This window comes from Tyto alba, unplaced genomic scaffold, assembly GCF_018691265.1.
Source record: "Tyto alba isolate M040663 unplaced genomic scaffold, T.alba_DEE_v4.0 Super-Scaffold_10, whole genome shotgun sequence".
Taxonomy (NCBI): Eukaryota; Metazoa; Chordata; class Aves; order Strigiformes; family Tytonidae; genus Tyto; species Tyto alba.
Window position 1 is genome coordinate 904,404 of NW_024881262.1, and position 13,443 is coordinate 917,846.

The 13,443-nt window shown below is 48.7% G+C and overlaps 1 protein-coding gene across 13 annotated transcripts in view; it reads left to right on the forward strand.

The window, feature by feature from the left end:
* MBNL1 (muscleblind like splicing regulator 1) overlaps positions 1–13,443 on the forward strand; it is a 101,059-nt gene that overhangs the window by 26,875 nt on the left and 60,741 nt on the right. For 12 of the 13 annotated variants that reach the window (XM_042798811.1, XM_042798816.1, XM_042798805.1 and 9 more), the window contains exon 2: positions 15–1,019. The exons of the other annotated variant lie outside the window; for it this stretch is intronic. In XM_042798811.1, the coding sequence (XP_042654745.1) occupies positions 846–1,019 (174 nt within the window). In that variant the 5' untranslated portion in view covers positions 15–845. The remainder of the gene's footprint in view (positions 1–14; positions 1,020–13,443) is intronic. 13 annotated transcript variants of the gene reach the window in all.

Below are 13,443 nucleotides of genomic sequence, written 5' to 3' on the forward strand. Positions count from 1 at the left end.
TCTTCTCTCTACAGGTTGGTACTAAGAAGTGCCTTTCCTGACGTCTCTGCTGCTTGGGACCGCTTCTAGAGCAGCCGCTGCTTTTTGCCTTGCTTGCTGCCAGCTAGACTGCGACGACAGCGCATCCGCCCGCCACCTCTAGCCAGACACCCCCACTGCCACCCAAAACCGAGGGAGAGGCGCGATCGGGCCCTGCCCTAGGCTGCTTTACTGCAAAAAATAAAAGTTTGCTGAGAAGGTCAGATATCTTCTGCCCGAAAATCAAGGAGAGGAGGAGGAGGAGGAGGAGGAGGAGGAGGAGGAAAAAAAAAAAAAAAAAAAAAAATTCCGATCTCAATCGTTGCTCTAAACTGCTGCATCTGTCTATGCCAAACTAATCGATACCGATTGCACCACAAAACCCCGTTGCAAATTCAGCTGCGTGGAGATTACCTTTCAGACAACTTTACTGAGAGCAGCTTGGAAAATCCCCTGTCAGAGGGTCTGCCACGTTTTCATGCTTGCAGTGTGGGCTCCGGTTGGCACTCAGGATGGGGTACTGAGTGCACGAGGCTAGTCCCGGGCCCCACTTTTTAATGTCCACCTTGCTGGTAATCCTAGCATTACTCTGAGTACAAAACCTCTGTCGATTAACAGTGTCACGCTGCGAACTCCTGGTGGCACATCTTTTCCTTGAGATTGTGGCCACCCTATTTTACACGTACTTTTAAAATAGGGAGTGGGGGAAAAAAAAAAAAAAAAAAGAAATTATTCTGGAGGTGGCGCTTTCATCATTTCCAGTTTATCAGTTCAGCTACTCGTTTGTCCGTTTTATTGGAAATCTTAACTACCTGTAAAATCTAAAGATGGCTGTGAGTGTCACGCCAATTCGGGACACAAAATGGCTAACGCTGGAAGTGTGTAGGGAGTTCCAAAGGGGGACTTGCTCACGACCAGACACGGAATGTAAATTTGCACACCCATCGAAAAGCTGCCAAGTTGAAAACGGACGCGTAATCGCCTGCTTTGATTCATTGAAAGTGAGTAAATATTATATTATTTTCAAGGATATACAGTTAATGAAAGAAGCAGTTGTAGCCAGAGAAACCCTGCAACCCAAAAGGGAGCAGTTGCTGGCTGCCAGCAGTGGGATGTTTTGCTGCTTTTATTTTACTGATGCTTGTTGATTTGTTTTGCTGTTTTCCTCAGGGGAAGGGGGAACGAAGGGAAAAATATGCCTGGCAGGGCTCAAATCCCCGGGTATGGCTACAGCGACGGGTTCTTTGCCTCCAAATTATCCTCCGCCTGTAGCTGGAATAAAGGGCACTTCACGTAGAAACAGCAAAGTCACTGTAAGGATTCTTTGTTTTTAATAGCACAAACCACGTAAGCAATATGAGGATTTGTTTCCATCTCGTAACTACCAGTGGGTTGTTGGTGTCTCTGGACAGCTGATGGTGAATCTTAGAAGAGTGTTTCCCTCCCTGGGCTATTCGGGTGTCTGTGGGCACCCTGCTTGTGTTTCTGTCTTTGGGACTGCTGTGGTTATTCTGTCTTTTTTCACAAATGCACTTGCTTAAGGGAAGGACGGCGCTTAGCAGAAGGCAAGGTGCCTCTGGATGTGCCAGCAGGGCTGTAGCAGAGAGGCTACGGCCTCACCGTGATTTTTAGGAGGTGTATCCAAGTCAGGTGCTGTAAATGTGTGGCTGCTGTTTCACTGTAGCTTCAGTAATAGGTGTTAAATGTGAATCCCAGCCCAGTCCCTTCATTTTTTATGAATCAAATAATCTTCACATTTAAAATACTCATCCCACAAACAGTACGGAATTAATTCAGTAGTCATTAAAAAAAAAAAAAAATTATCAAAAGTTGGGAAACAGAAATACGCCTGTCGGATTTTCTACAGTAGAATTTTCTCTTCTTGGGACCAAATCCCAGGAAGTGGGGCAGAGCTCGAGTGCGTGGAGTTGGCCTGTGGCAGAGACAGGCTCTGGGGAGGGAGTTGTAGCTGGAACCAGCTACTGCAGGTCGCTTGTGCCGCCAGGCCCCGATCGCGGCAGGAAGTGGGTTTATAGCAGTTTTATATAAAAATCCTGCAGCGTTCCTGAGTTTAAAAATGTGTGAACCTTTAAAATGCTTTTGGGCCTGGAATACCCAGCCCCACCACCCCCAGCCATGTTCTAACTCACGGATATCGGAGTGAGTTTGTTTCTGTGTTGTCCAAGTTTATTTTAAAATTACAGTAATTATCATGCACGTGGGGGGGGGGGGAAGAAAAACTCATTTTAAAATGTGGAAATAAAATGTTTTCTATGCATTAAAAAAGTCTTGGCGTTAGGAGCAGTGCCGGGGGCCGCCGGCACGGATGGGGAGTCCCGGCCCCGAGGTGTTGCCCTCAGCGGAGGAGTGGCCACCAGCCCTGGGAGGCAGCGAGCCCGCCTGGCGCTTCCTCTTCGCGGCGAGGCGTCCTCATCGTCATCGTCGTCTGCGGGGACGGCGTGCCCGCGGCGGCATACCTGCCGGGGACGGGGGGCCTGCCCGCGGGGCTTGGTCCTGCCCCTGCCCGAGAGGTTACGGAGCAGCAGTTCCCGCAGGACCCCCCGCTTCAACTCCCCCGCCGAGCCGCTGCTTGGCCGCAGCGGCCTCACCCCGCCGGCCTGGCACTTGCCAGGGCGAGGGTCCAACCAAAAAGGGTGAAAGGAGAAAACGGAGTTAATTGGACGTGAATCCCCTTCGCTAGGGGAGGCATCGCCCGCGTTCGCTGTACGTCAGCGTCCTCCGCGCAGATTTCTGGCCTCCGTGGTCGTTGGAAGTGCTCGGAAATGTCGGTGCTGGGCGAGGAGGCGGCGGGAGCTTGTGTCTGGGGGAGAGACGGAGCGGGGACTGGCCGGGCTTCCCCGGCGGCACGGCTGGCTCTTCTCTTGCCGTCAGCAGGGCTCTTCCGTTTCCTTTTTTAAAGGAGGAGATAATTATCACCTTTGTGAAGAGCGGCAAGGGCTGTGCATAATAGCATTACAGCATTATTACATTGCTTCAGAGTCCTCTGTGGGAGAGTCTTCTGCTGCCCATGTAAAGTCAGCGCAGTAGCCGAGTTGGAAGCCGGGAAGGAAGCTGCTATTTAAAAACACCCTGCTTCCCAGATAGGTTTACCCGCGTTCCTGCTGGAAGGTTCACTGGTGGCCGAGGTGGTGGGCCGCCCTGCACCCACCTGTGTCAGCCAGCTCCTGAGCTCGCTGGGGTTTTTTTGTTGTTGTTTGGGGTTTTTTTGAGCTAAGTAGCTTGTATAATGCATGAGAATAACTTTAGTAAACAGAAAATGGAAAACATCCCGTCAATGAATTCCCTGTCCAATCCAGAGAGCAGAAGAGCAGTTGCTCGATTTTGGTTTTGGTTCAGTTCTGTGGCAGTTTTGGTGTGCGCTGAGCTAAACACACACTGGGTACTTTGTTACCTTTTCTGAAATATCATAAACTTTAGATGTTATACAAAAACTGTTTAGGGACAAGTTATACCAGATTTGTCTAGGCACTGTAAGGTCAGCTAATAGTTTACCAAAGTTTAAAAAAAAAAAAAAAAAGAAAAAGATTTTTTATTAGGGCATTCAAAAATAATTTTTAATATTTCAATATTTCAGTGGAGATGTAATACTCTTGCTATTTTACTAAATAGCAGTACACCTAAAAATTGACCTTAATATCAAAATACTTGATTTATAAATGTACGTCATATTAGTATTAACTACACAGCTCTTCTTGCATTGTCTCTTGGACATAAGACAGATACTTAGTTACTGACTTTTTCTGTACAAACTGTGGGTGCATCTTTCACCCATAGTGCTCCCAAGAATTAGTGTTAGCGTGGCTTAGAAAAAATGCTTGATTTTAGTTGCCATCAGGCAGGTGTGTGCGTGCTGCAGCGAGCTGCGGCCCCGACAGCAATCCTGGCTGCTGAGCTGGAGATGGCCGGTGTGCTCTGCTATATTTAGAACATAAACAGGCAAAGCAAATACTTTCTGAGGGGACCCCGTGAAATGGCAGTACCCTTCAGCTCTGCCCGGCCAGGCTTTGGCCCCTGTCCCAGGTGTCCTCCGCGGGTGCTGTGCAGGGACGGCGCACACAGCCGGCTCATTGGGTCTGCTCGTGGGAGGGAAAAATAGATTTTAGAAGTGGAACTTTCAGCTTGGGTGCAATACTTCCTATTTTTTTTTTTTTTTTTTTTTTTCCTCTCTCTCCCTCCTGCCTGTGAAATGAAAGCAAAACTGTGTATGCAGGTCTAGAGCAAAAAGCGAGGGGCACCCGCTCCCGAGAGCCTCTCCTCCACGTTGTGCCGGCAGCGGTGGCACCCCAGCCCCGGGCTCGGCACGTGCGCGCCCTCCAGCATCGCCCCGAGTTCTGGACTGGCAGCGAGCAGAGGTTCTCGCAGGGTAATTAGGAGCGACGGGGAGAAAAAGGAGGACACATACATGTCTGTGCCCTCGGCGAGGTGGCGCGAGGAGGAGGTCAGGGCCGCGTCAATCAGAGCAAGATTTTATCATCCTGCTGTTGAATACCCTGCTTCATGCTCAGTCCTACTGAAATCTGCAAGGCTGTCCTTGGGATAGTGCATTAATCAAGATAAATGTGTGGGGGATAATCTAGCCCTTAGATATTAGGAGGATAATTTTAAAACAAGAATGATTATGTAGTATATTCAAATCGTGCGCTTGAGTGGCTGAGTCAGCTCCAGCTCTGGCTCTGCGTTGTTTAAATGCCATAGGATTTTTTTCCTAAATTTGGATGCCTAAGAGCCTGTTAAACTGTCTACGGCAAAAATAAGCTCTTGAGTTCCTAAATCAGGAAACCAGTTCGCAACAGAAATTAGATTTTTAACATAATTTTAAGACATTTTTCTTCATTTTTCTGCTTGGAAAAATATGCCTAAGTAGATTTCATTTTTGAAATTACGTTAGTTTCATCAGATGTTCCGATAGATGAGTCATCTGATGTTTCCTGAAAGCTGAGATAAAGATGTCTTAACAATGGGGAGATGGATGTCAAATGCAAATCTTGCGGGAGGCTGCAGATGCGCTGAGGACACCCCGGCAGCCAGCCTGCAGCCTGTCTGCTGCATCCCTGGGCTGCCGCCCGGTCGTTCCTAGCCATGTGGTTTTGGAAGTATAAAAACAAGGCGGGGAAGGGGCGATGAGGACTCGCCCCGTCCTCTGCCGCGCTGCCCGGCTGCGGTGCGGGGGCGAGCTGCCGTGACCCACAGCGTGCCGGCTCTAACCCATCTGAACTTCACCTCATTTCGGTGGGCTCGGCAAACACCGCAGGGTCTGGGCTGGATCACGGTTCATCCCTTTGGAGCAACGTCCGGTCCAGGCACTGCAACTTTCCGATAAGTTTTTGCTCTCTTAAGTTATGCTCCTGCTAAGGTGGCCACTTCCTGCTCGAGTTGGGTGTCCCAATGAAGTGTAAAGGCTTTTTCCTACTCTTCCTTCAACAGCTGAAAAGTCTCGAACTTTCACATTTCTTTGCTGTTTTGAAATTCTAAGAAAAAGCTAGACACTGGACATTCCAAGTCTTTTCACCGATGATGTCTGAGTTTGAAGCTCTGGTGTCTTGCGCCTAAGATCCACCAATGCATAGTATGTTAGTATTTTGTCTTCTGTGGCAGAAGTACTTATTTTTTAAAAATTAAACTCCTGAACTCTTTAAAAGTGACATGCCACTTTTCACTGAGAAGCCTTAAAAAAAAAAAAAAAAAAAGGTATTATTATAAATGAACTTGGTGAGCACCTTATTTCTCCTACCTCATAGATGTAATTAATTGTTCAAATCTCTCTACTTCATCACTGTTTCAAATAATTATGTTTTTTTGACTTGTCATTCCCCTTTGTGTTATACTTACCTAAAGGTGTAGAATAAGGACCTTATTTATTCTAATACAAAGAAAAGAAAATCACGCTAAGCATATTTCTCTAAGAATGTGAGAATGGCAGATTATTGGCTCTGTCTCTCCTTTAATTAAGTCAGAAGAAAACCTCCAGAAACATAGTTACTTTAGCAGGTGCCTCTTTAAAAGTAATTTTAACTTGGTGGTGTGTGGCATCACTGCAGTGAGAGGCAGTAACAGCATTTAGGGCGCAGGGGTGAGGTTTGGCTCAGGGGTGGGGAGGCAGATGGACACTCGTCTGGTTCCAAGGAAACGCGTAAAGCAGTAACCCTTGGAAAAAAATGAAAATATAAACAGTGTTCAAATTCCTAAGATCTGATTTGCCGTTTGTCTCCTCTTCAGCCTGTGCGTCTGCCAGTAGGCTGAGCTCCAGAGGAGGGAGCAAAGGGAAATAGGCAAATAGATTGGGAAAATGGTGCAATTGTGAGGCTGAGTGGCAAATAGTCCATTAAAAAACCAAACAATCGAAACCATGCGTGTTCCCCTGTGGGAATATAAATGGCATTTTGAAATCTTATCAGGTAGTCAGACAAAAGAGTTACGGCTCACTACAGTGTTCGGAGTTCGTATTACAGTTTCAGCTCTAGGTCTGCAGGAGAAAATTAAAAAAAAAAAACAAACGAACATTGCATTGCAACATTTGCACTGTCATTTGTTTAGAGGCTATACGTAATAGAAACCAACATGAGTCTCTGTTATGTACAGTAAGGAATTTTTGCTGGGTACAGTCGAAATCAGTAAAATTCTGAGCTAATTTGCAGGGAGAATTTAAAGAGGCATAAAATTAGAAAACCTCATGTCAAGAAAATTCAGTCGTTTGTCCCAAGTCTTCAAATGAGCGCTCAGAAGCAGCCTGTGAGGCCTCTCTCCTTCCTGGGATGACCCCAAGTCTCTGTTTTTCTCAATACAGATGCCTTGTTGCCAAGGTTCACTCTTAGATTTGTTGGAAGAAACAAATTACATTCAAGACTGAATGATCACATCTGGTTTTTGACTTTGGAGAAGCATTAATGTTTCTTCGTTGGGACCGCGTAGCCTGGTTAGCCCAACTGGATCCCGTTTAGGAAGCACTGCCCTGGGTGCTGCTTGGGAGTCGGGAATAGCTCCCGCGTCGGGGCCCTGTCTGAGGTCTGAGCAGGAGCCCTCTTCTCCAGGCGTCCGGCCAGGGCCGGGGCCGGGCTGCAGCCCTCCCACCAATTCGGTCAGTTAAGAGAAAAAAAAGCCACAGGGTTGTTTTGGGGTTGGTTAGTAATGGACGCCTCTAACCCGCCTTGTTTTCCCTGGTGGGTTGGTGCTGGGCGCGGGGCCGGGCTGGGTGGAGAGCTGGGCGCCTGCTCTCCCCGGCCTGCAGCGCCGGTTCTCGCCCTGGGAACCAGCTCCCGGCACGGTCCCGCTGCTGGTCGGGGTCCGGACTCGGGGAGGGCAGCAGTGCCCTGCGCCCAGGCACGGCCTCGGGGTGGAGGAGGCTTTAGTGAAGAGCAATTAAAACGTATTCCTGTGTATCTCTAGCTCTTTCCGCTGCTCCGTGTTGCTCCTGGAGGGCACAAGAAGGAGAAAGCAGAGTCCGGTGCCGGCAAGAGCGTTGCCTGCGGTGTCAGGTCAGCTCTCCCATTTCGAGGACCAGCATCCCAGACAACGCGCCGTTTTGGTGGCACTAATTGCTTGAGTTTGTCCGGCAGCGACCTCACCGTGTGCTCCCTCCCAGCAGGCGTGTGGTACAGTGCTCGGGGGAAATAGGAGGGTGATCTTCCTAGGCTTTAAAGGATCTGAAGCCGCCTCGGCGAGCCTCTGCCTTGCCGGCTGTGCCAGTCGGCGTGCTTGCGGGCAGCCTGAACCGCGGGGGCCTGGGCTGGGGCGGGTGAATCTGCCTGCCCACAGCCCAGCCGCCACGGGGCCCAGTTTCCCCGAGCGTGCCAGCCCCACGCGATGGCTGCCGCATCCAGGCGTTCGGGTTCTTCCTGCAGGGCTGTGCAGCAGCGCTTGAATTAGTCCCTGTATAAAATTAGCAGGAGAGGTGCTTTTATTCTGATCCAAAGTCCTGTCTTTTTCTTTCGTTTGCACGGTGCCACTAGAAGGATTACTGCTATTGAAATAAGATTTAAGTAAACACTGAATTGTGAGGTACTGAAACACAGGATTATGCAAATAAGAAAACCTCTTTGGGGTTGACGTTTGAATTTATTAAAATACTTACGACTTATCCCCTTCATTAGGGATCATCTAATTATTTCGCTGATACAGGACACCTGTTGAGGTAGTTGGAAGCAACTCCAACGTTTTGATCAAATAGAGGAAAATATTAGCATCTGATGAAGTGGATTTTTAAAGAAGAATAATAAATCCAGCTACTTCATCTGCGGGGTGCAGTGATGCTGGAGTGCTTCACACCAGCAACGGCAAGCTGCGGGGCGCAGCAGCTCCGCGAGCTCTGGCTGCGTCCGTAGCGGCAGCGTAGGAGACCTCGAGGGACTGTGGCTTTGCGTGATCTGCCAGAAGCTGTGCTGGAAACACGCCGCGTGCCCCGACAATGCCGGTTTGAGCTCCGGGAGCTCCGGCACGTCCCTGTCGGGAGCTACCCCCGGCTGGGTGAGGGGCTGGCAGGGTCGCGGCAGAGCGGTCAGCAGGGTGTGTTGCCCGGCGGCGGGCGGGCAGCAGGGTTTCCCGAGGGGCAGCACCAGGGCAGGACTGACGAATGTCATCGGGGCATTGCCCCCCGGGTGTCCGTGAGCTGCTCGGTTACAGGGAAACAGGGCTGGTGTTTTGTGGGCACTGCCCTGGGAGGTGGTGTCCCTGCTTCAGGGTGAGGGCAGGCATTCCTGGATGTAGCAGATTCGTTGGTGTGATAAACAGGATCTGTTTCCTCAGATTGCGTTTTTCATTATCAGTCACTGCGTAAACTTCCCAGTTGATAAAAGCGCTAAACTCAGCAGCCTTTTGTACCCCAGTGCACTTTGCCAGCTCTCAGCGCTGGAGGTCCTGAAAAGTTCTCGCTTTTCAGAGGCGGGATGCTGGGAGCACTCGTGCTGCTCTGATGGGAAAGTGCTGATACTTCAGAAGTTTGCTCAAAGGCTGCTGAAGAGCGGCGGTGCTTTAGCAGGAGGGTTTGAAGGGGCCGGCTGGGGTAGCGGGTTTGGATCGAGCTTACGTCTCGAGAGCACTTCAAGTCCCGTCAAGTTCCTGGAAAGACTCTCTTCAGCTCCAGATTCCTCTGGACCATTCCTAACTCGGTGAAATAGTACAGAGAGTTAGCAAAAAAAAGAGTACTATTTGAAGAAAGGAGCGTTTTTTTGAAGAGAAAAAGCCATTTACTTTTTGTCAGCATTTGAATGGGCCAGCTTCCAGGCTTAAATATGAACACAAATAGTTGTGAGATTGAGATTTAAATTTGAAAAAGAGGACGCCCAAGTGTGGCAGTTGTCCTCCGTGCGCGCTGTCCGTCGTGCCGTGCCGGCTGCACGGGCGGGCACGTGTCCTTAGGGGGCTGTGGGGACGCGGGAGGCGGGTGGCTCTGGGGCCACCTCTGCTGGGGGAGATGCCGGGGGGACCAGTTGGAGCAAACGCCGTGTTGAAGCCGAGGCGGAGCGTGGGCAAGAGTCGGCTGAGGTGCAGGGGGGTCTGCACTGTGCCTGGGGAGCTGGATCGTTTGTTTGTGGACACACTAAAAAAAAAAAATGATCTAGAAGCAGCCACGCAAACACAGGGTGGCTGGTGGTGTAGTAGGAAACCACTGCTTTGCAGGAGGAAATGTCATTATTTCTGCTTTTCTTAAGTCTCCTTTCTCCTGGTCATGGATTGAGTTGCTGTCCAAGGGGAGTAACCACCTGCTGAACTGCAGGAACACCCGAAGCCCTGTGGTGTTTTAGCCCCTAGCAGGATTAATGCTTCTTCATTTTCCAGCTTTTCCAGTGGTGTTTTCCCTTTTCCCGTTCTTTCTCTGGATGTGCATCCTTTTAAAAACATCCTCAGCCTTGAAACCGTAAATACAAGCTGATCATAAACATTGCTAGGCTAAGATTGCAAGAGTGAATTTTAACAAGTTTGACTACTCTGTGCTTTATATGTGCTGGAGAGAAAAGTCTGGAATTAACCATGTGTAAAAGTGTGAAAATGAGCAAGCAGAGTTCCGTGATGAATTTATAACAGTGGTTACACTCTACAAGCATAGACTGGTAATCCATTGCAAAACTGAATTTCTTTATCCTGATGGGATTCAGTCTAAAATCCTTTGTGATTGTGGTGCTAGCCTTCTGTAGTGGGTGAGGGGGGAGAGGTTGCATGGTTTTTTTTGAGAGAACTCTTTCCAGCCTTGACTGGCCCACGGGGAGGTTTTCACTTCACCGGAGCCTGGCAGATTTTTAGCTGTGTGTAGTAGCTAGCATAGCAGTGTCAAGAGCAGTGCACATTTTTTCTTTCTTTGTTAATATAAGAACAAGACTACACACGTTTAACTGAAGTCTTTTGGAAACACCAGGCAGGATGAAATGTTTCCTGGGACCTTGGGACTCGCTCTGAACTGACACTGGTGAAGCAAATACTTGGAGAAAAATAGTACGCTTGGTCCTGCTCTTCAAGCGGAATTCAGCCGTCAGCGTGCAGCAGCTCGGAGCGCGTTGCACAGCACGAGCCAGGGCGAGCTGGAGCTGGGCAGGCTGCTGGCTCTGTCGTCACTTCCCGCTTCCTGCAGCGGAACCGGGGTTCAGAGCCAGCGTCTGCTGGTGAACTGTGCCTGTAGTTCAGCTTTCTGGTGGTAGGGCATGCTCAAAATACTACTCGTGTTAACATACCCTTGCTTGCCTGGTAGCCTGGTAGAATATTCCCTGCAAGGAAGTGAGTTAGGAGGCAGCTCGGATTTATGCGTGATTGTAAGAAAATAAAAATACAGGCAAGTTAGGAAAAACCCTGGTTGGGCAAACTGAATGGTTAAAGATTTCACACTCAAACTAGACACTCTGCAGAGGCAACAGAAGAGTCGGGTCTTTGTATTTATTATGTTGGTATTTATTCCTGTTGTTTATTGACCACCGCGGCTGCAGCTGGTGTTTTATGGAGCAGAGTAAGATGCTGCCCTTGCACGAGGCATGCAGGTGACGGATGGGTGCATGCACATTGATATATATGGCAGCTTTATTTCAAAGTAAAGTACCTTAGAATGCAAAATTCTTTTTGATAGTGGAGTGTGAGGAACTGCTTCATAGCAAAACCAAAACAAAACAATTGAGTTTTAAATATTTCCAGTTGATGCTGGGGGAGCTTGTGGTGAGGTTAGTCAGAGAGGGGAATTTCTCACTTGGCCCAGCGTTTGTTGCAGAGGTGAATGTGCGTGGAGCTGCAAACTGGCAAAAGACACCTGCAGCAAAACAGTAAGCACCCTGCAACCAGAACTCAGTATTTTACTATTTTTCTGTGGTTGGACTGAACAGGAGGAAAAAAGGGATTTTTAGAACGGTAGTAACGTGCAGCTTCAGTTAAAATTGGCTGTTCTGGAAATTATTATTAACTCTGGAGAGCACGAGTTAAAAGAGCCTGCAGGCCGTGAAGTCGACTCAGCTTTTCTTTGCGTTGAAAGTAAAACTATCTGTGCTTTGCTGATGGTACCAGCCAAAGTAGTACCAGTATAGAATTGGACAACAGTTTAAAATACTCTGGAAAAAGTGTTTAGAAATGCTTAACCATTTTTTTCCCTGGTAACTTACTTGTAACAGCTTATTTGCAGGTTGTATTTTGCGTTCAGCAAACACTGCTAGTGCAAACAGAGCAGCGAACACTCAGGTGTCGCTTCTGCCTCTCACCTGTGGCAGTGTGGAATACGAGGAGCAGTGTTTGTGCCGAGGGGCGAGGAATTCTCAAGGAAGCTTACTGAACTCTTTTAGAGGAATAAACCTAAAGATGTATGAAAATGTGATAACGTTGGGAAGGAATTCACTGTTCTGCCTGCAGTCGTTAAATAAGCCTAACGGCAACAAATCAGCTGAGATATGTGTAAAATGGAAGGAAACTGGTTTGCTAAGCAAGGACGTTTTTCACAATGTGGAAGGAGGTGTTGCTGGAGGACTGAAACGAAGCGGGATGGGGAGAGCAAGCCGGATCCCACTGCCCGAGCGACCCGGCAGCCCGGGCCGTGGGGTGAAGGAAACCCTCTGCGCTACGGGCCCTGGGCTCGGCCCCTGACGCGGCTGCCAGCTCGGCCCCCGCTGCCAGGGACTGCCTTGCTCTGGGCAGCGGCTGCGGCAGAGCTGTCAGCCCGGGGAAACGGGTTTAGAAAATGCTTCAGTGGCAACCCAGTCAGATGCTGCGCGCTAAACTGGCCGTTCGCTGACACAGTGAGAGGAGCCGTTCTGAGCCATCGTGAGTAAAACCGGAGGGGGACAAGCAGAAACGTGTAATTTAATTCTTTTTGAAAACAGTGCTTTGCCTAGTGACTCGAATGAGAGAAGAATGGGTGCCGTCGCATAAACTGGAAAATAAGACCAGCCATATAAATAGCCTGCATGATTTTTCAGAAATATCCAGAGATGTAGGTGAGGGAAAAGGGCACAGTGACTGTATATAAACCAAAGTTTAAATGCCTGCGCGGTGTGGTGCAGCTGACTTTGTGGTACAGCTACTTGTATCATTAACATAAATGAATTGGCAAAGGTAAGAATGCCATTGTGAGAAGGCAGAAATACCAGCTTTTTGGCAACTGTATTCAGTTTATTAGATCATGGATTACTGTGTTTAAAGCTTTCCTGGCACATTTCCTTTCCGAAGCCTGGAAGTTGACTGAAATAAGCTTAAATTACATGCAAAGGCCTAGCCTGGTTTACGTCCTCTGCCTTCTTCAGAGGCCTTGGGGTGCCCCCCGCTCCCTCCCAGTTGCTTAGCCACCCTCTTCAGCCAGGGCTCCGCGCAGCTCGGGGCTGGGCGCCCGGTTCGGCCGCCGATCCCTCCTCGGGTGCCAGCGCCACAGCTGCCTCTTCCCGGAGTCCCTGCCGCGAAACGGCATTGCTCGAAGTCGCTGGAAATGATTAAGGGGTTGTAGGTGCCCGATTCCTTTGAGTAGAGATGAGTCTTCCAGAGTGCAAGTTGCGTGTAGCATTGCTCATTTTACATTTAAAAGTTTTGAGTGGTGCAAATAATTAAATCAAAAGCTGATTTTAAAAACGCAGAAAAAAGTCACTTGTGAATTATTTCTCATTTGTTTTCAAAACCTTGAAGTGCTAGTTGTTGGGTTTGTTGTGGTTTGGTGTATTTAGTTTTAATTATCCACTGCAGGTATAAATTGATACGGCTTCTCCATGTTGAAGTAAACAGCTCTTCCTAAGGAGAGGTGCCAGCTGTACTGGTTAAGGTTCAGAATACCAGAATTTATGGCTGCTTTTTTACATCACATGTCCTGTTTGAACTGTGGCCGAACTTGATTTTATACTTACTGAAAAAAAGGGAGGGGGGGAAACAGAAGCGAACTTTATTGAGTATCACCTCAAATATGCCACACGCAAGTGATCTGGAACAGGCATACCACGAAGTGGTTAATTAGAATTAACACGC